Genomic DNA, 25,198 nt, shown 5'->3' on the forward strand with positions numbered 1-25,198 from the left:
AATGCACACAGCTGGCTGGAACCCTGAGTAGAAGCACTCCATATGGCAACCTTTTCTTGCAGGTCCTGCTTGCAATGAGAGAGGTGCAGACCCAGAGCCAGAGTTTTATATTCCAAGCAAAGCTAGTTATGTTGTTTTAATTTCTGAGTCCTCCTACATCTCTAATCAAGCATCCATTTTCCAAGTGGGGCAGAACATCCTGGGCTGAAATATGGCTGGGTTGTCTAATGTACGCTAGATCAGGCCATTGGGTCATCAAGAAGACCAAATCCGTTCCTCTTTCCAAAGCTCCTTCCCAGCTGGCAGCAAAGCTGGGTGAGTGAACTCCTCCCCTCTCACCAACTGGTTGAGAGGTGAATGTCACGGTCTGGTTTACGAAGTCCTGGCGGAGGACATTGCGACCGGGGGCAAGATGGTGGGGTGGGAGCAGGAACAGGAGTCCGGAAGCCAGAAGTCCGGAAGCCAAGGGTCCGAGGCTCAGGAAACCAGGAGTCGAGGAGTCAAGGGTTTGAGGATCAGGAAACAAGGAGTCAAGAAGCCAAGGGTCCAAGGATCAGGAAGCAAGGAGTCAAGAATCCAAGCGCAGCAAGGCAGGAAGTGTGTTGCTGTGGCAAAGAGCCGAAGGGAAATGCTGGTCTTATATCCCTTCCCGGCTCTTGCCACCAGGTGCTGTGAGTTACCAATCGACCTCACCTGTGCGGCCGCATCTGTGCTGCTTCACTGCCACAATAGCCTCCCTTACCTGGGTTGCTTCCTCGGCAGTGTCCGGGTGGAGCACTTCTAGGAGTGCCGCCTCTTCTGTTTCCGCTGCCTGAGGCAGCTGCTTCACTCCATGTCAAAGTGGACCGGCTCAGTGGAGAAGACATTTCTATGTGTTCCATGCACACCAAACAGAAACAGATGTCCTAGTCTGCAAACAAGCAGCCCAATCCCATACAGATCTGTTCACACAAAGATTTCTAACAATGAGGCCCAAGCACTTGCTTCTTTCTGCCAGCCAGAAAATAAAGATATCATGTATTCAGCTTTCAGTATCTCTACTTCTACTTTAACTACAGATGGTAACCAGTCTAACCAAAGAAGTAGAGTAGAGTTTGTTCTGTGGAATAATTAATGGCCTGGCGACTTACATAGTGCTGCATCGTGGATTTGTGACCTTCTGGTGAAGATTTGCTGACCTTGCTTGCTGTCTGAAGAGTTGGATTAACTAAAAATAGATGAGACTAAATGAAGTTCTCTCTTAAGAACACTTCTTCCAACCAAAGACATAAAACCATTTTGAAGTGACCCCAGTGTAAGGCACTGGAAAGGTCAGGTGCCCATTAATATCCACAATTGTGACAGACCCATTATAGTTTGCAGCAACAGAAGAGCAAATTCTCCATGTCCAAAGGTGAAAAATGACTTTGAGAGGCCAGTTTTAGCAGAACTTTTGGAATTCACAAGTTGGGGGTTTTTAAAAAAAATGTTATCCAATTTCTTCTTCCTCTTCTTCTTCTTCTTCTTCTTCTTCTTCTTCTTCTTCTTCTTCTTCTTCTTTGCTTAATGAATGCATTCACTCATTTAATGCTGCCATTCAATATATATAGTCTTCTTACAGTAGCTTGCAACATATAAAAACAAAAGACATATAAAAATACAACAGTGCACCAATAATAATTGCCGTGGTGAAACATTTTACACTAATCCAATTCTACCAGCCTCATAAAAAAGAACAGAAAAGAACCCTTGGTAAGCCAGTCATGAATACAAATATTTTTCAGGGTTCAAATGTATTTCTTCACTCTAGGTCATCACATCATAGAATAAAATGGGGTGGGGTGGGGGATAAATACCAGAGCCGTAAGTCATCACACCATAAAATGAGGGGATGGATCTAACACAACAAATGAGATGAAAATGTTAAATAGAATCAAAAATTAAAATGTTTTTAGAGCCTATTTAAATGAGAACAAAGAGGCGGCTGATTGTATCTCTCAGGAGAGGGAGTTTCACATTCATGGGACCACCCACATAGAGCCACTATCTTTCATGCCCAGTAGCATAAACCTTCTCTGTGGCAGGCAAAGGAGTAGAATCTCTGCCATGGATCTTAAATCTCTTGCAGGTTTGTTTGAGCACAGGCAATTAAGTATGGAATTATCAATATTGTACCTAAGAACCAAATTCTTTTTCTTTCTACACCAAGTTTTGGAAAGAGCAGAGGAAAGGTAAATGAAGTTAAGCCCAGAGTTTTCCTTGCTCATAATCTCCCTCACTTCAATATTAAATCTGTGCAGAGCTTGAATGAACTATTAAAGGATTTAGACATCATCATCTGTTTCTCCCTTAGCCAACCTGTTCCCCCCGCTTTCCCAGGAATATATCCTGCCATACGGAAATGTATCTTTCAGCTGTGTGTCCTCTCCCCTTACTAATTACTAATCCATGCTAATTTGTTTCATGTTGGGGGGGCATGGAGAAGCTCTGTTCTTGAACCCCTGCCCCACATCCCAGCACATCAGTTTGTCACTGAGCTGGGTAGACCAATGGTATGACTTGGTATCTGGCAACTTTCTATATTCCTAAACATTGTTGGGTGTGGCATTTATATCTATTTCTCCAATTCTTTTCTCAGGCCAAACAAACCTAAAAAACCTGTGTGATCAGAGGCACTAGTTAAGGAATAAATTAGGGTCATCTTTGTTAAGGGCATGGTGGCACCAATGCTTTCCCTTCAGTTCATAAAAACCTAACCTGTTTATAACCTACATAGAACATCTGTAGGTATGTACTGACAATGGGATGTCACATTAGCAGCCAAAGCTGTTGCTGCTGATCTAGCTTGTCCAGTTTAGTTAATCCTAGAAGCAACTTGCTAGAAAATGGGTTGCCATAATTTTTGGAGAAACTGCAGCAATTATTTTACAGCAAGCTAGCAGTCTCTGTGCATATGCTGGGTTACATTAGCGCTTGCTCCTGATAGCCTAGAGCTCTAAAGCACCATTCTTTGCCAAGGAGGCGGCGGCTATCTCCAATCTGGCATCTGAAAATGACAAAGCGATCTATCAAACAGAATTAGGCAGGCAGATCCTTCCTGTTCTGTTTAGCGTTGTAATTCAATATGGCCAAGCCAGAGGCCTAACCAGGAGAGAATCGTCCCTTCAAATCTAATGAAGCACGGCTCGCCTTTTGCATCCCACAAGCATTAGCATGTAAGCTTCCTCTATTTTTAAATGGAGATGGGCATACTGTACATGTCAAGCAGAATTTATAAAGGTATTTTGGAGACAATCTACACTGGGCAATAGTTCAGTGGTAAAAACACACTGTGAAATACCAGTTTTGACTTCTGGATCCTTTGAAAAAAGTGTTTGATGTATGTTTGCACACTTAGGTTTTGATGCATTATTTCCTGTTCTGAGAAATGTGGGCAGTGCCACACTGACATCCAGGTCTTAAAGTGGGCAAAACGTGATTGTAAAAGAGTGGCACACAAATCTCTATCCGTGAGAAGCTATGCATAAGGCAAGGTTCCAGAAACCATTTTAAAATTAATGGTTGTTTTTTTTAATCATGTGTTTGAAAGGAATGTGTTGCTACGATGCTTCCCAACATAATGCATTCCCAACATAGTGCATCCCATAAATGTAGAATTCAGTATACCATCAAACTCAGCTTTCTATTAAAATAAGTTAGGAAAAAGCCAATGACTAGACCATATGGCTTCAAAGATTGGATGGAAAATGCAGAGACAACCTCATGATACCTCTGAAGTGCGGATATATAAGGTGGGAAAAATCCTGCTTGGAACTCCACCATCTGAGCAATACAAAAGAGGCATATTCACAACTCACAGAGAAACAGATTAGAATGATGTAAATTGTAAAACACCCAGAGAAACCACATTTGGGTTCTTGCTTTGGACCATAAATGGTATTCTGGAAAAAAAGTACCTGGAATGGCAACTTGTGAGCTAGACAAACCAACCAAATTCCTGAGTAATAATAATAACTGCTAACAAACTGCTTCAATTGTCCATTTAACAGTAATGGAGTAAGGCACTGGAGAGACATAAAACTTCAGTTTGCACCTTCAAAATCCCTGAGGCTGAATCTCACCTCTTTTACACAGAATCTGCCTCTGCTAGGATGAGTGCCAGATGAGGAGTGTGACCTTGAGAAGTCACAGGGGCTAGCTTGATGAAGATTTTGACCAAGTGTGTGGCAGCTGTGAAAAAAAGGAGAATTCCATGTTAGGGATCATTAGGCAGTGCTGAAAATAAAACCGAAAATAAAACTGCCAATATCATAACACCATTATATAAATCTATGGTGCAACCACACTTTCAGTCCTTTGTACAGTTAGTGAAATGAGAAGTTTCCCCACCACTTGCATCACAATGCCAGAACCTGGGGCATCCAGTGAATGAAGCTGAATGTTATATGATTTGGATAAGGACAAACCACAGAAACTACGTCTTCACACAACACATAATTAAAGTATGGAATTTGCTCCCACAAGATGGAGTGATGGCTACCGACTGGGATGACTTTTAAAAAAGGTTAAATGAGTTCATAGAGGTTAAGGCTTCCAAGATCTGATGGCTCTGTTTTACTTCCACGGTGAGAGGCTGTATGGCACTGGGTACCATTGGCAGGGAATACCAAGTGGAGTGACTACTGTTGTACTTGGGTCCCGCCTGCTTCTGAGCTTCCCCTAGGCATCTGGTTTGCCACTGTGAGAATCGGGTGTTGTACTAGATGGACCTTTGGTCCGCTGCAACAAGACTCTGCTTACGTTCTAATGTGTGAATTGGAGTGCTTTGCCTGGCTTGCAAATTGATGTTACAGCCCATACCCAGTCACGTGTCACTGGTGAATTTAGTTAGTTTGACTGGCTCAGAAGGAGGCATTCTGGGCTGTTTACACAGAAAATGGTTTATGTCCTGCAATGCGTATTGAAATATGGTATCTGGAGGTTTTGTGGCTTACTTCATTGTGCCCATTGGGTCAAATGCGACATTAATTTGGCTGGCTCTGCTGGCTCAGAACTTGACATTCCAGTTTTTCGACTAGCGCTTGATGCTTGGAATGAATATTGGGGCATGGTTTCTGTGGATGAACCGTGGCTCATTGCATCAATCCAAAATGCTTTTAATGCTTGGAATGGATATTTGACCATGAGTTCTGTGGCAGTTTTCTTCAGGATTCCTTGTGTGACTGATGAATTTGGTTAACTCAGTTAGCTCAGAAGTTGGCATTTTAGGCCATTTTATGGTGGGGAATACCATTTATGGCTCAAAACTGGTATTGGAATGTGGCTTCTGTGGACATTTTGTGGTTTACTCATTCTGATGAATTTGGCTACCTTTGCTAGCTTGGAAGTCTCCATTCTAGGCCATTCAGTTGTGTTCCAGATGGGTTCTGGCTATGAAGAAGTTAGTGTGTGTGTGTGTGTGTGTGTGTGTGTGTGTGTGTGTTCTCAAGTGTCTCTAATACATTGCAGTTTTTGACAGCAGTTTTATGCGGAAGGGGGTCATTCTGGCCCATTCTGCACCAGCTTTGAGACATCCTCCAAATTCTTAATGTGGCAAATTATTATAATGACCAGCTTGAATGGGAACTGTCTTTTCTAACAGTTCAAAAAGAGGCCAACATTTGATGCCCCGCTGCAGCCCTTGTGCTGTCTTCCCAAAACTGCTTAAGCAAAGCACTGGGCTTTGGGAAGCAGGCACGAAGCTTGGACAAGGTCCTAGAGCCCTCCACGCCTTCTTCTCAAAGCCGGGAAAGTGCTAACTAGACTTTGGGAAGGAAGCGGGAGGCCTCTAGGAACCTGTCAGAGTCCTCATGCCTCCTTCTCAAAGCCCAACACTTTGTTTACCTGGCTTTGGGAAGGCAGTTGGAGGACTGTGGCGGAGGTCAAATATTCCTGGGGGTTGCCAAAAAAGGCCTCGAGGGACTCACGTTGGACCACTTTGCTATAAGTAATTAGCAAAACTCTAATCTTACACCAATGCTGACTTCCAGCTTTTTCAGTCTTTGCCATGCTCTGACCCTCCTTGAATGGAGAACTTGACTGTCAACAAAGGTACATCACTCTTTTCTCCACTTTCCCTTTTAGGAACTTAATTCTGCAGAGAGCCCAAGACCAGTGGAGGAGAAACCCAAACGCCGAAGACTCCTTTCCCTGGACACATTTAGAGGGTAAAGTCCTGCACCATGTTGATTTGCCATAGTCTTTAAAATTAATTTTTACAATACAGTGGTACCTCGGGTTACAAACACCTCGGGTTACAAACACTTTGGGTTACAGACTCCACTAACCCGGAAGTAGTACCTCAGGTTAAGAACTTTGCCCCAGGATGAGAACAGAAATCGCGTGGCAGCAGTGGGAGGCCCCATTAGCTAAAGTGGTTCCTCAGGTTGAGAACAGTTTCAGGTTAAGAACGGAGCTCCAGAATGAATTAACTTTGTAACCAGAGGTACCACTGTAGATGAATTTATACAGTTTATCATTTAAACTTGGAGCAGTGTTTATATCGTGCCTTCTTACTGGGGGATGGGGGGTGCAATGGGTTATGCAGGATGCTTAAGCCCCACCTTTTCTGATGGCTGCAAATGCTACTGAGATCTTCATTTTGGGATTTAAGCAGAAACTGCTCACACACATTCAGACTCATTCACTTAATCATATGGTCTAGAAACTTGGTTTTAAAAAACAAAAACAAACGAGTTGTTGGCTGGTTTTGAATTCTAGACCCATTCCCCACTCCTGTACTTTCCTTTTAATAGAGAAGAAGACGCATTCTCTTTAGTAGAGAAGGGCATTTACTCAGCCCTTGGCTAAAGGCTGTGGTGTTTTTCATACAGCAAGTTGTTTTGTTTGTGTTCATGTAACTAAATGAGGAAAACAGTTTTCAGAGCAATACCCTAGATACTACTATAATATAAATAGTAAGAGAGCAGTAATGTTAATGCCATTTTGAGAAAAATGGTGGATTACTCGGATTCATAAAGACATGAGAGATAAGCAGTTGACCAGATCTTTTCCATGTGCTTCTGCAACTTCATTTTCTTATTACTGTAGTTGTTACAATCCCACTGGGAGTAAAAGGTTAACATTGTTACTGCAGTGGATTTCCCCCTACCCTTCTGCCTGATGAGCTAGTAAGTCTCTCTCTTTATTAAAAGATTTTTCTTAGGTAGCAAAGGTACATATGATTCTGTTTTCAAATCACAGAGTCCTTCATACAGGTCAGTTACATTCAGAGCGAGACATTACTGTTATAGGCAATATGTAAACAACAATAGGAAATGGAGCCAAGCCAAGAATCAAACCATTGGCATTTTAGAAACAGTGCTATTTTCCATTGTGTCTATTCTACACTGCCATTTTTAAAGGACAGAGTTAACGTCTAGTAGCTGGCAGAGGGAGCTTGTGAGTACATTAACTACTTAGCTAGTTATGCTGTTAAGAAGGTGCAGAATTCATTAGAGGTACATTGGGTACAGGCAACACCCCCATTTACATGGAGGGATTATATTCTGAGGCATTGTGTGTGTCAGTGAAATCACGTATATTTGAAACACCATTGGAAAAGCCCTTTTGTGATATTTTTGTGACGTTTTCAGGTTACTTCCAGGTTTGGCACAATGCATGCTTGTGTGATCAAGCATATATTGAACGAGCCAGTTCCCAGGATTCCTTTGGGGAAGCCATGACTGTTGAAGCGTGGTAAAAGAGTGCTTTAAATATATGGTAGGGTGAGACTGCTGTTTGTCTAAGGCAATCAAGGGAGTTCATAGCGAGGCAAGATTTGAACCAAGGACTTCAGGCTCACAGTCCACTCTCTTCAATGCCATGCTACCCTACCTCAGTACTAGCAGTGATGGGGACACGGGTGAGGCTGTGATCTACACCACTGAGCCTCTTGGGTTTGGTGATTGGAAGGTTGGCCATTTGAATCTGTGCACATGAGGAGGGGGGAGCTCCCATTGCTCTGTCCCAGCTCTTGCCAACCTAGCAGTTCGAAAGCACACCATGCAAGTAGATAAATAGATACTGCTGCTGCGGGAAGGTAAACAGCATTTCCGTGTGCTCTGGCTTCCGTCACGGTGTTCTGTTGCACCAGAAACAGTTTAGTTATGCTGGATGCTGACCCGAAAAGATGTCTGCGGAAAAACGTTGGCTCCCTCGGCCTGAAGCGAGATGAGCGCCGCACCCCATAGTCTTTGACTGGACTTAATCATCCAGGGGTCATTGACCTTTTACCTTTACTAGCAGTGATGTGACATGCTTGTTTTGCTTCTGTTTAGTCTGCATGCATGCAAGCAAATGTACAGTTTCTCCTAGGTGGTTTCCTACTAAGTAGCTGCTAACTGGGATAATATATAATAAAAAGGCACAGAGGTCATGAACTGGTTAGGAGGCAATTTGGTTCCCTTCCCGCATGCCTGCCAGGTCACCAAAGATATCAGCCTGCTCTGGCTGAGTAGCTACTACAATGAGCTGCTTGTGGATTCTGAAGGGAAAGCAAGCCAATATAGCCCAGTCTGGCTGCCTGAGCAACACTTAATTGCATTTCATGGCATTTGATGCTGCTTGCTCTTCCAGGGAGGAGATGGTGCAAAGCTAATGCTGTCACCACCATGTATTGTAATTAAGGTGAGAGATAATGTTATGCCATTTGGAAAACAAGATTTAAGCAAACATGTACTCAGGAAAGAAATGAGGCTTTAGGACATATTTTTCCCAAAGGGATAGCAAAAGGGTCTTATTAATTTATGGCATTTATATCCTGCCCTTTAGCCAAAAAGGCTCTCAGAGCAGCTTACAGAACTCTGTGCTAAGATGGTCCTTGCCCTCCAGCTCTCAATCTAGACATGGCACATGAGGTAAAAGGAAGGGGAGGGAGAAAGGAAAAGCAAGCTAAGTTTTTTTTTTTAAAAAAGTTACAGTTCTTATAATGCAGTTATATAGATAGTTTTGCTTATGCAGATTTTGTCTCTACAAGAGCAACAACTCCCTGTCAATGTCAGTGGTGGTTCTGGCTGCCTTGCCATTGATAAAAAGGAGTCTCATCCCAGAAGCAGTCTTTCTCCCAGATCAGCTGCAGGAGCTGAGCTGGTGATAATGTCTGCATTATTCCATCAGACTTGATAGAACTACGTTGATGGCAGTTAGATGCCTTCCAGGTGGGGTCTGGATGGAATTAACCTTCTCCCTTGCCATGTCCATGGCAGTTCTTAATAAGGCATAACAATATGTAAAGCAAAGGTGGTCATATTCTTCTTCAGGCAAAGTGAAGCAACTTCCTCTGGTGGTGGATTTTGGGTAAGGGCAGCAGAGTAGAAGACAGATCTTGCCATGTTGTGTGAGTCACCAAGGTTTCTTGCTCAGGCGCCACTGAAATGAACAAAAACATAGCAGTTGCATATCAATGAGCCTTGAGCTAGAAGAACTTCTGGAGAACTTAAGAGCCCTGTGAATGGATCAGACTGTTGAGATTCCTGCATTGCAGGGACCCTTCCAACTCTACAGTTCTATGATTTGGTGATTCCTCTCTAGTTTAGCATCCTGTTACCCAAAGTGGCCAGCCAGCTGCCTTTTGAAAGATTACAAGCAGGGTAAGAAGGCATTAGACTCTTTCTGCTATTGCTCCCCCAGTAACTGGTATTCAGAGGCATGGTACCTCTGATCGTGTAGGTCATATACTGCCATTGTGCGAATATGTCTAATCCCCTTTTAAAACCATCCAAGTTGGCAGCCATCATCACATCCCAGGGTAGGATATTCCAATCTAAAGCTACAGAATGTAAGAGTTCACATTGCCTGTTCTGAAGCCCCTGCCATTTTGTCATTTTAGATGAGCAAGGGGAAATATTTATCTCTACCCATTTTCTTCACAAAGCATAATTTTATCAACCTCTTTGTCTTGTCCTTCCTTTCCAGTAGATTCTGCTCCATTTCAGTTAGCATTAGGGAGGTCATTTGAATTTTCCCTTCTGGTATCAAAATATATTGAGCAGGCCCTGATTTAAAATGATGCAAAAACTGAATGTTCTATAAACGTTTGCTGCATAACTCCCCCCCCTTTGGTATAACAGGCTGCCAAATACTCAACTAGTACATTTGGCATCCAAATATACAAAAATTCCTTTGGTCAAATCTGAAGCCTATAGGGCATTTCATATAATAATATCCAGGTCTAGCTCCCATTTGGATTTTAATGTTAGAAATGGCAGACTTGACTTGATCCCAACCCATAAAATAGAGCAGAATCACCAAAACCTCATGTAAACACAACTTAAAAAAAAGTAGGCACAATACATACTTTTCTATAATAACCCAAATCCAAAAATATTTGGGGCTATTCAGCCTTTCTTCAGGGACATATTTGATGCTCAATGTAGCTGCATTTGAATAGCCTTATAGGTACAACGAGTCAATGCTGAATCAATTCCTCTGTTGTTTGGTTACAAGGCAGATGATTAATCAACTAAAATTATTTAATTAGTGGGCAACTTTATCAGTCATACAAGACTATGGATTGTACTAGCCTGGTTCTCATTCTAAAACACTTACAAACATATATTTAAAATGCTTTAAATGTGATCCATAAAGATCTTCTTAGGGCAACTGACCTAGTTGAGCACATTGATCAACTAGAGTCTCCCACTCCACTCTATGCATTATGTTGATGAGACAGATGTATAGCTGGCAATCTACAGATATTCCCACTTGCTTAATGAAAATCTGTTTTCTACACTGTCATTGTCTAGGACCGAATATATCTATCATTCTCAACAGGTTCCGGCTTCGTGCTGTACAATGCAGTGATGTGGAACTCTCATGATTGCTAATGCTAAACATGAGTGATGTGTTAATATTCCTTGCTTCACCAAATAATTAGATCTTTCATTTTCTCCCCGAGGCCTTCTTTCCCTCTGGAACCTCTCTCTATTTCTCAACAAATCATTTCCCCTCCCTTTATCTGTTGCCCTTTTTATGGTTCCAAGATTTGTGTAACTGCCATCAGTTCTTTGGCTTGCTTTGCTAAAATGCCAGTAAGTGGCATGCTGCACACTCTGTGATGTTGGCTTCCTTACTGAGCTGCAAACACTGTCCAGTAGAAATGTGAGCTTTCCCCTGATCTTCCCACTTTGCCTTTTGTGTGTGTCTGGGATAATAAAGTTCAGACTAAACCAAGCCACTGGACCTCTGCAAGAGTGAAGGTTCCTACCTTAGAAATGTTGCAGCATCCGCACAGGATGAAACGGTTAAATCAGCTATGATTAAATGGGCACAAGACATTGGTCATAATATTATGTTTGCTGACTGGGAGCAGCTGTGGACCACCGGTATGAAATTTACGGCATGTAAATTATGAAAATGATATATAGGTGGTACATGACCCCAGTCAAGCTTGCAAAAATTTATCATCTGCCCAACAATAAATGTTGGAAATGTAAAGAGATTGAAGGTACTTTCTTTCACCTCTGGTGGACGTGTCCAAGGATTAAGGCTTTCTGGGAAATGATATATAATGAAATGAAAAAGGTGTTTAAGTACACTTTCTTGAAGAAACCAGAGGCCTTTCTCCTGGGCATAGTCGGCCAATTGGTGTTAAAGAAGGATAGAACTTTCTTTATGTACGCCACAGCAGCAGCAAGAATACTCATCGCAAAGTATTGGAAGACACAAGATCTACCCACCTTGGAAGAATGGCAGATGCAAGTAATCGATTACATGGAGATGGCAGAAATGACTGGCAGAATCCGGGACCAGGGAGAAGAGTCGGTGGAAGAGGATTGGAAGAAATGTAAAGATTACCTTCAAAAATATTGCAAAATTTATGAATGCTAAGATGATGTTGGATTTAAAAATAATATGGCATTAGTGATTAAGTTATGGAATATGTAACAATGAACTAAAAAGGGATGAAAGATTGGAGATATATTATGTTAAGCTATATAATTAATAATGAGAATTGAAAGAGGGTAGGGATTTGCTGAATTTGATTGAATAAATGGGAACACAAAAAAGGGAGGTGTGAGGAAGTCAAGAACCAGGGCTAAACAAATATAGAGTTAAAAATTGGGTTTTTTTTCTTTCTTGTTTATGTTTTTTCATTATCTTTTTTGTATTGTTTTATTGTGTATTCTTTGTTTATTCTTTGTGTAACTTTGTTATTTTTCTTTTTTCTTTTTATGATGTATGTATTCATATGCTTTTTTGTAAAACTTTAATAAATATTTTATTTTTTAAAAAAAGAAATGTTGCAGCATCCGAAACCATCTCAGATGGCTTAGGCTGGGGAACTATCTAAGGACCTAATGGAGACCTAAAGGATAGGTTGTGATATTTGGGCCTGGCACTGATGCTTTAGTTCCTAACAGTGACCGTGGATGCTAAGAATATAAATTGCTGTAGGATCATCAGACATTAGAAATGAACATAGCAGCATTGAAAGGCAGGCATGGAAGGTGGGCAGAATTTCTGCATCTCAGCTCCCTCAAATGTTGCCACAAACTCCTCAGTCTGTCCTCCATTTTGAATCATGGAGTTGGAAGGGACCTGAGGATCATCTAGTCCAACACCCTGCAATGCAGAACCATGCAGCTGTCCCTCACTGGGATTGAACCTGCAACCTTGGCATTATGAGCACCATGTTGTCATAAACTGGCAGGACAATGGGGAGGAGGAAGAGGATCCTGGTGATGGGTGTATCCTATGGTTCAAGACAGACAACTCTAACCAACTGAGCTTTCCAGCTCAATCCAGATGTTGTAGCTCAGGGATGGGGGAACCTTGGGCCTGGGGCCAAACAGTATCTAGCCCTGGGGACATTTCTGAGCCACACTGGAATGTGTCCTTGAGCTCTGACAATGCCCCATAGATGGAGGTTAGGGAGGGGGTTGTGAACATCTGCAGAAATCAGCCACTGTGCAAAATTTATTACTATTTATTGCATTTATTACTATGTCTGCTTTTGCCTCTGACCCTGGTCATCTTTGGCATGTGACCCCTAGAAGACTGCCCAGCAAGGAATGCAGCTTTTGGGCAGAAAAAGGGTCCCTAGCCCTGAGCTAGATGGTAAATGTCAAACAGTGTTTCCTCAGAGTGGTCAAAGCAGTCTTGATGGGCTGACTCCTGCTGGTGCGGCTTGCGTGGGAGAAAGAGGCTCAGGTGTCTTTGCAAAGAGTACTGTACATTGAGACACATTGCACCCCCACCCCAGTCCCTGCACTAAACAAGCCTTCCCTTTCCATATGCATTGGCTGCTGTTTTGCTAGTGCTGTGCTTATTTAACTCATAAAATGCACACACTGATAAATTGTAGGGAAAAACCTGAAGCAGTATAATCAGCCTTCTCACTGACTTAGGGAGTTGGCAACCTGTATGCTGACTAGGCAGTTTTAGCCAGATGTGTGCCATCTGTGTAACAAATTCAGGCTGAAAAGGGTAACCTGTGCAACTCCTTGCCACTCAGCTCTGATTTAGAGGCTGACTTCCAATGTACTTACAGTTGGGGGTGATTTCATCAACATGAACCCCAGTGGTGAAAGAAAACAAAACCCTGCAGTGCGCTGCGTCTATTCAGCCATAGCAAATGGTGCTGCTGGAAAGAGGCAGGTAGTGATAAACTGACTTCCAGCACTGGGCTTGAATGACCCTAAGGACTAGATTGCACCGATGTTATTTAAGCTTCCCAGTATATGAATCTTGGGTTGTTGACATGTCATGTGACATACGTGTCATAATTCATTACTACTTTGACTTTTTCAGCATAGGATGCACTTACAAACATGCGGCTGAAATAGTTGTATTAATCTTTCTTTGTGGGTCAGATGTCATCTGTTTGTGGCGGGTAATGAATCATGAATCAAGGTCCATGACTTGATGTAATGCCTTTTCATATAGCAAAAAGCAGCACTGCGCAGCCAGCATGGCATTCTCCTGTGTGCTAGTGTCCTGGCTGTCCTGAATTTTAATACATTCCTCCTCCTGCATCATATAGATGAGGTTAGAGTCCATTGATCTTCTCCTCATTTAATTAACATCTTGATTTTTCCTACAGGTTCAGGATATGCTTTGATCTCTTTTGATCTTGATCTGCATCTAAATAATTGAGGCTTTGGTAGAAATCTTTTATAAATGAGCTAATCATTGTACATTAAAACCTATTAGAGTCAATCTATTTTATTCCCATTGGGGGAGACCAAGTGCAGGAGGAGGTATGGAAATGTACTCAGTTGTGTCAAAAGAAGCAGCTATAGAGGTCTGAGACCAAGCAGCACTCTTCTGCTACTTTCCTGTAATTCCATTAAAAACCCCTGTTATGCAGTGAGGTGAGAATGTTCAGCTGCTAAAATTGGAGGCTAACAGCCATTCTACCTTTAATTTACTTTTTGAATGGGACCTATTAAAATTAGGAAAATACATATAAATATACATAAGCAGCTTTATATATGTCAGCAATATTGGCATTGATTTGAGGAATCAGATACTCTATTTTTCAGTTCCAAGAAAATCAAGAGTGGTTTGCAATTAACAAAAAATTAACTCAAACTGCAAAATGCTAAAACGCTACTAAAACAGTGGAATAACCATCTCTGGGCTCTTACTCAGGGTTCATATTTCCTTTGGCATGAGATCACAGCGGAGATTGTGGTGTCTATATGATATATGGTTTATTTACACATATATGCAACCTGAGCCAGTGATGAAGGGGTTCACAGCATTAACATCCCCAAAGGCTCTTGTTTCTCCCATAGTCATGGCCTTGGATTCAAATAGAAATCGAGCATTGCTCTGTCTCTCTGACTCTCATCTTTGCTGCTGGCTTCTAGCTCACATCATTCAACTCTCAGCTCTGCCTTTGTCTTTCTAACTGCCCACAAATTGAAGGAGGGGACCTCACCCATTTTCTGCCTTGCACAGAGCCCCTTTCCTTTGTTCTCTTGATGGCTATTCCAGGAATTTGAATCCTTGATTAAATTTTAACACTTGCTGGATTAGAAAGGTCTCAGGGTACAGCCTACTCTCCCCCAAACTCATGGGGGGTTTTTTTTAACCATATCCCCCTCCCTAACATGGTTGTGACAAAAATTCCCCTCTCGGAAGCTGATGGTGGAAGCCTCCATGGACACTGATGGAGCTTGGCCATCAGGTTAAGTCTTCTGAGCGTTCCATGCATTCCCATTGAATTGAACAGGGAGGGAAGCAGACTGAACTCCACCACTTTGCTGCTGCAAATTGGGACAGTTTAATCCAGCAGCAAATGTTGGGGAACTGGAAGTGTTAGCACAGCCCAAAGTAACAAGAGATCTGGCAGAAAAGAAGATCTGAGGTTCATGGCAGCTTGAGCATTAAGACTCCAGTCTAAGGATGTAGTAAGGGAACTTGAGAAGTGGCAAGGTAGAAAGGACCAATCAGGAGACTTTACAGTCGCCACGGTTGCTCTTTTGTGCTAGTCTGAGGATTGTTGCTAACCAATGTAACAACTGAGGTTTCAGAAACAATGGGTGCAAGACCTCTTCACAAACTACGTACATGCCAAAAAACTAGGTTTATAACCAGCTGTTTAGCTGACAGGGAAGGGAGCTGTAGCTAATTCTAACTTATTTATTGAGCATTTGTTCTGATGTTTGTGGGGTGGTTGTACAACAACGAGCATTCATCCTGATTTGCTTGTGGGGTGTTCTTCCTGTTTGTCATTTGTTCAGTACATTTCCTTGTCACTTTCCAAACTGCAAAAAATCTGTTTTTGTTTTGTTTTAATAAAGTAGATTTGTTGTGCTAGGGCAACTGAGGGCTTTAATCCACTTTAAATGCACAAACCTAAAGTTTTGATAAACAATTGAGTCACACCGCAAAATCTTGAGAGAGTGTAGCCACTTGATACATGTTTGCGTTTGACTCATTCAAAGTAGGCACACTTTTCCAAAATCCTAAGTTCAGATATAAAAACTCACAAATGTGTGAACTGACGATGGAACTAAGGCTAGAACCTCATTCTGGTATAGGCAGTTATCACCTAGTTTTGTCTAGAAGGCAGCTGCTTTGGTTCATGTTCAAAGGCTCCCACTGGGACTGGATAGTGGATATCAATGACAGCTGGCTTGGTTGATATAAGACTTGTTTAACTGAGGGGTAGAATGGGGAGGGGAGGCTTAAAATGATCAATTTTTATGACTAGCGTGCAAGTTGAGTATTGTGCTTATGTCACTGTGTGAAATACACCCGTGTGTTGGCTGAGATGTACTCCTGCTGTGAAACAATAAGGTCTTGACCTTTTAAAGCAATTAACCACCGCATATGTGTTTAAACTTTTAACTCCAGTGGGATTCCTCAGATGTTGAGAGTTAAGTATGTGCTCGGATCAAAGGCTGGCTTTTTTCAAGTCTTAACGCCGTAATACTAGCTAGTGATTTTTGGTGCCTGCCTTCAAGCACTTTGCTATGTGAAGGTTAGATCCTTTCAAAGGGTTTCAGGTTGAGCATCAAAATATTTAACTGGGAAAGGAAAATGGAAACCCAAAGAGGGGAAGAGTGAATTGATTTCCTTGCACCTCAACAGGTTATAGTATCCTTGAGCTGGAAGAAGACACAGCTGGTTGGTTGGCTGGCTGGAACATTCCTGTTGGGCTGAAAAAGATCCCCCACCCATGCTCTAAGGGTCACATTCCTTTGTGAGGAGTCTTCTGGGGTGTGGTCAGACTTATACCACTCTCCATCCCCCATTCAGATGAGGAAGGGTATTATCACAGGTCAAGAAGACATTCCAGCCAGGTAAAATTGGTAGACAAAAGCATACAGCTGGGTCAGTGAGGGGTATAGCCTGTACAGAGTCTTGACAACCAGATGCAGAGGTCTGGAGGGCTGCATCTGACCCAAAGGAGGACTGACATTCCCTGCTTCTGTGTTAGGGGGTGAGGATATACAGCAACATTTCTTGCAGGCTCCACTTGTACATATGTTATCATTAGTCACATAGCCTTTCTGAATGTCTTAAGAAAGAAAGATGCTTCAGGACCGTAACTTCCATCCATAAGAAGCCTACCAATGGGAGCACTTCAGATATGACATCTACTACATTCAACGTATACACAACATTGGAGGTTTCCTACCCTCCTTTTTATTGCTTTCAAACCTGTGGTTGCACAGGAAGGAAATCATTCACTCTTAGCCCATATGTATTTTAACTTATTGGCAACTGCTAATATTTTATAACTGCCACCACCAAATTTATCCAGGTCAGCTTGGATGTCCAACATAAACTCAAGCTGTAGGGAAGAACGGCTTTAAGGTCTGAGATCCATCTGTCTGTTCCAGCCATAATTTCCGAATCCCTCTTCTCTAATCTGGGCATTAAGTTCTTTCAAAGAAGCATGTAACCAAACAATCGAAGCAGGATATTTCATAAATCCTGGGCCCAGACTGATAAAACTGTGACACAAAGAGGAAACAGGCAAAAGACAGCTCAAGACAGCAAAATACAAGATTACTTAGGTGGATTGCCCTTCTTCATTATGTGGCTAGGATAGAATTACTAAGCAGGGCCTCAAAACGTCCAGGTTCTATCCTTTGCCTTAAGCCATTTCCAAATGGATTTGGCTGAATGTTCCCTGGAACAGCTCCAGCACAGCATGTTTCTTTTAAGAAGGTATTGGGAGAGTAAATGCGAAGAGAGAGTTCCCCTTCCCCACCTGATTATGAGCCCACCTCCTTCTTAATACTTAAAATGCTTCACAATTGCACAAAGGTTATCCACCCACCCTGTTGATGTAATCTAGCCATTATTTTACAAGTGAGAGGAGAGGCTGCTAGAGAAATGTTTTTGGATAGCCAGGCTGTAAAGCTTAAACCAGGTCTGGTGGAAACTACAACCTTCAAATAGTTACTGGACTACAGCTGTCTTCATCCCCAACCATTGACTTTGCTGACTGGGGCTGATGGGAGTTGAAGTCCAGAAACATTGAGGGGGGGGGGTGCGTTTCACAGGTTTCCCACCCTGGTTTCAACTGATCTCACATTATCACCTCTGGGCAAATCTGGCCTGGAAGAAAAACCTAGGTAAACCTCATGTACTACAGCTGGATAACGTCTGATGCATAACATGCTGATTGAGAGCTGAACCAGAGAGTCAACGAAAGGATAGAATGTCACCCTGACATCTCTGTGGGGGACACGGAACAGGTGTTTCAGAAATTCTCTAGAGCAGTCCAGGTTGCCCAAATTGAAAGTAGATGGAAAGGGGTGGGGGTGGGGATACAGGCTTCTGCAGTCTACATAACAGACGAAGGAATCTATCCAATAACTAGAACAGACACGAGTTGCTGACTCTTCCCCACCATCTCCACCCTGGAGCTTTGCCCTTTTCATAATGGAAGCTATTATGACAAGCTGGGCAAACAATGGAAATTGTGGCGAATATAGGTCAGGTGCATCATAGCCCTATGGACTCTTCTTGCATCTGAGAAGAAACTTCTCGGAACATTGTTGATGGTCTCTTTCTAAACAAAGCAGATATTACGAAGGGACTATAGGTCTGTAGAGCTCTCTCTCATCCAAAGGGAACAAACTCTGTAGCATCTGCTTTGGAACTTCTTGCCATTTGGAATTGGGGAGTGAATAGCATTACATTATTCTGCTATACATGCCCCTGAAGATTTTTTTTAAAAAAATAAAAATGCATTAGGCAAGTGATAAAAAAAAAGGCAAAGGACCCCTAACAGTTAAGTCCAATTGCAAACGACTTTGGGGTTGCAGCACTCATCTTGCTTTACAGGCCGAGGGAGCCGGTGTTTGTCCACTCTGCAGACAGTTTTTCCGGGTCACGAGGCCAGCATGACTAAGCCGCTTCTGGTGCAATGGAACACTGAAACCAGAGCAGCGCACAGAAATGCCGTTTACCTTCCCGCCAGAGTGGTACCTATTTATCTGCTTGAACCTTTTGGTGTGCTTTCGAACTGCTAGATTGGCAGGAACTGGGACCAAGCAACGGGAGCTCACCCCATTGTGGGGATTCGAACCGCCAACCTTCTGATCGGCAAGCCCAAGAGGCTCAGTGGTTTAGACCACAGCACCACCTGCGTCCCTAGGCAAGTCTTAGGTATTAATAAGTCACTATTTTAAGCATTGCCTCTCCTTTCCCCCCTGATTTCACTCCCAGGCTCCCATTCCCTTTGTTCCCTTGACTGCCTTTGTTCTTGCTGAGTGCTTGTATCCTGTTCCAGCCTCTTCTGGCCACAGTCCTCAGTAGCTTAGGCCAGGGATGGAGAACATGTGGCTGTCCAGTTGCTGTTGGACTCATACTCCCACCAGCTCCATCAGGACCAGTGTTTAGGGATCTGTGGTTTGGCAACATCTAGAGAGCCACAGGTTCACCATGCCTGGGTTAGACCCTGGCCTGTGTTGGTTTTTGCCTCCAGATTTCCTCCCCTTGCTTTGCGACTCTTTTCTCTCCTGCTCCAGCATTCTGCCCCACTTCCTCTTCCAGATCAGCTAGCATTGATACTTTCAACACTGTGTGCACCGCTGGCTGTCCCTAGCCCAGCAGAGAGGAAAAATAGAGTGTGGGGTTCCTTTATAAAATGGGTATTGGAGGCATCATTGTTGGTGCATATGAGAACTCACATTGTTAATACCTTCCATGCCCCCCAACCTGGCACTGAATGTTACGTGCTATTCGGGTCATTTGGCCTCTGCTCTAATTTATTACCTATTCATTGCTCTGCAGAGATTACAGGGTACTATGTGAAAGACTTTGACTTATTGTATTTGCAAAAGCCATATGCATTAGTGGGAAATGTGTGCCAAATATGTTCCATGTAAGACTTTGAAATAAATTCAAGCAACCTTCAGCTCCTGCACAATAGTTTGTGAAGTTGCCGAATGAAAAACTTGCGGTTCCCAGCAAAAACACGGGTATGCAGCCATCTTTCCTAGTTTAAACAACCAATAATGCTTCCCTAAGAGTGAAAGAGAACCTGACGCTTTATAGCGTTATGGTCCTGGAAGAAAAAGAATGAGTCTCGCAGGAGCCACAAAAAACAAGCTGTCATCTGTACAGTGAGGCTTTGAAGTATGTAGGGCTATTTGTTTTGCATTTACTGCTCCTCGTTGTCCATGTTCATTCTTTTCTGTGAGCTTCAGCCGCTAAGTGAAGAAAGCAGTCTGTACAAGTGAAAGCTAAAGAGCAGTAGCCAAAGTGCACCTTGTGAATGTGAAATCCAATAGAAAGGACTGGCTTCTTAATTGTATTATCTTTAAAAACATGACTCGGAGACCGCAATGCATATCCCACCTTGACATTGACCTTCATTCCTCCGTCACTACAGCACTAAGCTGCCTGATGGGATTTTGTCCCGCTCTGCCACTTGTACCTGGAACTTCCTTCCAGAATACCTGTGCAGTTCACCCTTTCTCTTCCTCTTGAAACAAAGTTGAGTATCCATCTGATCAAACTTAATTTCCAGTTTATTTTTGCCTTTCTGTTTCCTCTTTCTCTGTGATTTGATATGCTTCCCTCTCCTCTCACAGTTTAGATTGTAAGCTGCTCAGGGCAGGGGCCTGTCCTCTGTTGTTGTTACTCAGTAAGTTCTATGAATACTGATGCCACTGCACAAATAGAAATAGTATCACAGAATGGTGCTGGATTATCTTTTCCTGTTTATAAACTTCCCCCTTTCCCTATTTATTAACTTGAGTTTTAGCAAAGCTTGTAGCATGCCTGATGGCTTACAGACTGCAGTCGGCGAGCTGCCAAGTGCTTTGGGCACAACCCAGTAATTTTCTTAAGGGTATGCAGAATTTGTGTATTAGTCCTATTAAGAGTTTCAGACCAGTTGCCTTTGACAAGGGCAAACAAGGAGGTTTTCATGTTAGCAGGTTTTACAGCCACCGAGAACTGAAACGCGGAATCAGCAGGTGTCAGATTTGTGGCTGAAGTGACTCACTTCAGGCGGTATGATCCGGCAACATATAAAGTAGATAAACTGCGTTGTCATGCCCAGTGGTGCTGCCCACACCAGCAAGGGGATTGTGCTGGGTGGCAATGCCCCACACGATTTTGCTAGTCTGCATTTGATTACAGTCATACCTCGGGTTACAGCCGCTTCAGGTTGCGTCTTTTCAGGTTGCGGACCGCCAAAACCCAAAAGTACCGGAACGGGTTACTTCTGGGTTTTGGCGGTCTCACATGCGCAGAAGTGCTAAATCGCGCTTTGCACATGCGCAGAAGCACCGAATCGCAACCCACATGTGCGCAGACGCGGGTTGCAAATGCTGTGGGTTGCGAACGTGCATCCTGCACAGATCATGTTCGCAACCCGAGCGTCCACTGTATTTATCTCAAGCATTTATTTATTTATTTATTTAATTTACAACATTTATATGCCACCCCCCAAGGCAGGTGTTCATGGTGAGTTCTGGCACCTCTTTTTCTAGAAAAAACCCCACTGTAAGATCAAAAGATTGGGTGCCAGGTGGGCCTCCTTGGAGAGGGCATTCCAGAGTTAGGGTGCCACCACCTTCCAGAAGGCACCTACTGGACCTCACTAGTATTCCCAACTTGTGCTCGAGGTGGTTTGTGGTATGTTTCAAAGTACAGTAAAAAAGAGTTACAGGGAGGATCAAAAGAGTTTATAAGCCTCCCCCACTCCCCCACAATCCTTACTTGCGTGTCGAGACCCTGCAGCCACCCCCTCGTTGGAATAATAATAATAATAATAATAATAATTTATTATTTATACCCCGCCCATCTGGCTGGGTTTCCCCAGCCACTCTGGGCGGCTTCCAACTGAATATTAAAAACAATACAGCATTAGACATTAAAAACTTCCCTAAAGAGGGCTGCCTTCAGTTGTCTTCTAAAAGTAAAATAGTTGTTTATTGCCTTGACATAACTCACACAAGGACACAGATATTAGGTTTATGTTATTGGGCAAATTTTGGCCACAACTTTATTGAAATTACAGAATGTGAGCGGTATTGGCTTAGGCATTGATTGGACCTGACTATATCTGACTCCTGCCCATTGTGCAGGAAGTCCAGTAAGGGTAAGCCACTGCTGGGGGAGCCCTGTCGATGCGAACCAACTCAAGCTCCCCCTGGTGTTCCCGTTGGGGTCGTGTCAAGGCCTTAGCCCCCCAGCCGGGCTTCAGACTAGATCAACACCCCCGGATTCCTTTAACAGAATACCCTTAAGCATGGAGGGGGAGGTGATGGCCACACCTCCCCTCCCCCCCCACAAGGTCAAACAATGCCTAACTGCAACCCTAACAAAGTTGTGATGATTGCTACGAGGTAGGCGAAAACCAAGTGGCCAGTGCCAATTTGCCAAGTGGAAAAATTCCTACCAGGCCCCTCTGACAACCAAGGCGACCAACCAAAGTCCATAGCAAGGCCATTGCCTAACCTGCAAAATAGGGAAGGTGATTGAGGAAGCGAGCCAAAGAGGAAGTCCTCTGGCTCGCTCCTCAGTTTAAACAGCCCCGGCCACGCCCCCCCAGCCAACGGATTGGCTGGCCGGGCTCTGATGTGGCCAGGATCCCCCAGGCAACGGGGGACAAAGTCCCCCACCCCCGGTGGGGAGTGGGTGGCCACGGTCCACCGCAACTCCTCCCCACTGGGAAGTGGAGCGGATTTGTACCAACTGCCACTCTGCTGCTGAATCCATGGGCCACAGTAGGTCTCGGAGGGAATGACCCCAGCTTTAAAATGGCTGCAGGAGCAGCCAGAGATATTACAAGAGTGGCATATTGTGAAGCCATAGGGAAGTCATCACTGCACAGCTAGGGTAATTTGAGATACCTGATTTGAGAATGGAGGAGGAAATATGAGGACGACCTAGGACAACTGGGAGGCTGTATATCCCCTGCTATCCACAAATGACAATAAGGCAAGTGGGAGACCAACCAGGCCTCATCCATCAGCCAAGAAGGAGTTCAGCTCCAACTGCTAGTTCCCTTGAAAAAGCAGGAGCAAAGGTGGGGGGGGGGAGACTCTGGCCCCACCCACATGCCAATGGAATAAGAGCCTCCAACTGTCCTTCAAGCAAGAATGTAGCAAGGGAAGATCAGCCTCACTGCAGTGGAATATAAACACCCACTTGTAGTGGACCATTTTGTTTTGACCTTGAAGAACTGATCTCCCTCCTCTGCCTCTTTCCTTCCCTTCTGCCACTTGCCTTTTTACTTTGTAAGCCTGATGGCAGGTTACCTCTCTTTTTTTTTAATGTGAGCCACTTTGGGAGGGAACAATTGCCTTAAAGTAGGGTGAAAATACAGTTAGTAAATAAACAATGTCAATTAGGGTGTGTTGAAGAAGGCAGCAGCACAGGAGACATGAGCAGAAAAGGTTTGCTACGACTCTACACTCCGTTTCATCAGTCTCGGTTTAATCTCTACAATGTTGTTGTTGTTTAGTCGTTTAGTCGTGTCCGACTCTTCGTGACCCCATGGACCAGAGCACACCAGGCACTCCTGTCTTCCACTGCCTCCTGCAGTTTGGTCAGACTCATGTTTGTAGCTTTGAGACCAGTGTCCAACCATCTCGTCCTCTGTCGTCCCCTTCTCCTTGTGCCCTCCATCTTTCCCAACATCAGGGTCTTTTCCAGGGAGTCTTCTCTTTTCATGAGGTGGCCAAAGTATTGGAGCCTCAGCTTCACAATCTGTCCTTCCAGTGAGCACTCAGGGCTGATTTCCTTAAGAATGGATATGTTTGATCTTCTTGCAGTCCATGGGACTCTCAAGAGTCTCCTCCAGCACCATAATTCAAAAGCATCAATTCTTTGGCGATCAGCCTTCTTTATGGTCCAGCTCTCACTTCCATACATCACTACTGGGAAAACCATGGCTTTTACTATATGGACCTTTGTTGGCAAGGTGATGTCTCTGCTTTTTAAGATGTTGTCTAGGTTTGCCATCGCCTTTCTCCCAAGGAGCAGGCGTCTTTTAATTTCGTGACTGCTGTCACCATCTGCAGTGATCATGGAACCCAAGAAAGTAAAATCTCTCACTGCCTCCATTTCTTCCCCTTCTGTTTGCCAGGAGGTGATGGGCCCAGTGGCCATGATCTTCAGTTTCTTGATGTTGAGCTTCAGACCATATTTTGCGCTCTCCTCTTTCACCCTCATTAAAAGGTTCTTTAATTCCTCCTCACTTTCTGCCATCAAGGTTGTGTCATCTGCATATCTGAGATTGTTGATATTTCTTCCAGCAATCTTAATTCCGGCTTGGGATTCATCCAGCCCAGCCTTTCGCATGATGAATTCTGCATATAAGTTAAATAAGCAGGGAGACAATATACAGCCTTGCCGTACTCCTTTCCCAATTTTGAACCAATCAGTTGTTCCATATCCAGTTCTAACTGTAGCTTCTTGTCCCACATAGAGATTTCTCAGGAGACGGATGAGGTGATCAGGCACTCCCATTTCTTTAAGAACTTGCCATAGTTTGCTGTGGTCGACACAGTCAAAGGCTTTTGCATAGTCAATGAAGCAGAAGTAGATGTCTTTCTGGAACTCTCTAGCTTTCTCCATAATCCAGCGCATGTTTGCAATTCGGTCTCTGGTTCCTCTGCCTCTTCTAAATCCAGCTTGCACTTCTGGGAGTTTTCGGTCCACATACTGCTTAAGCCTGCCTTGTAGAATTTTAAGCATAACCTTGCTAGCATGTGAAATGAGTGCAATTGTGCGGTAGTTTGAGCATTCTTTGGCACTGCCCTTCTTTGGCATTGGGATGTAGACTGATCTTCTCCAATCCTCTGGCCACTGCTGAGTTTTCCAAATTTGCTGGCATATTGAGTGTAGCACCTTAAGAGCATCATCGTTTAAAATTTTAAATAGTTCAGCTGGAATATCATCACTTCCACTGGCCTTGTTATTAGCAGTGCTTTCTAAGGCCCATTTGACTTCACTCTCCAGGATGTCTGGCTCAAGGTCAGCAACCACACTACCTGGGGTATACGAGACATCCATTTCTTTCTGGTATAGTTCCTCTTTGTATTCTTGCCACCTCTTCTAGATGTCTTCTGCTTCTGTTAGGTCCTTTCCACTATATAATCTGTACAATAGTCTATTCTTATTTTATTTGAGTTTGTATTTCACCCTTTCCTAGAGGGTAGGTTATATAACACATTACCTAAGATGAAGAAAGAAGCAAAAAACATGAGGCCCATTTCAGTGGTGAGAACATTCAGGCAGATGCTCC

At 43.5% G+C, this 25,198-nt stretch overlaps 1 protein-coding gene across 1 annotated transcript in view; it reads left to right on the top strand.

The window, feature by feature from the left end:
- LOC128413775 (heparan-alpha-glucosaminide N-acetyltransferase-like) overlaps nucleotides 1–25,198 on the top strand; it is a 168,766-nt gene that overhangs the window by 55,729 nt on the left and 87,839 nt on the right. Inside the window, exon 7 of the mRNA XM_053388191.1 lies at nucleotides 6,103–6,185. Within this exon, the coding sequence (XP_053244166.1) occupies nucleotides 6,103–6,185 (83 nt within the window). The remainder of the gene's footprint in view (nucleotides 1–6,102; nucleotides 6,186–25,198) is intronic.

This window comes from Podarcis raffonei, chromosome 5 (assembly GCF_027172205.1).
Source record: "Podarcis raffonei isolate rPodRaf1 chromosome 5, rPodRaf1.pri, whole genome shotgun sequence".
Lineage (NCBI taxonomy): Eukaryota > Metazoa > Chordata > Lepidosauria > Squamata > Lacertidae > Podarcis > Podarcis raffonei.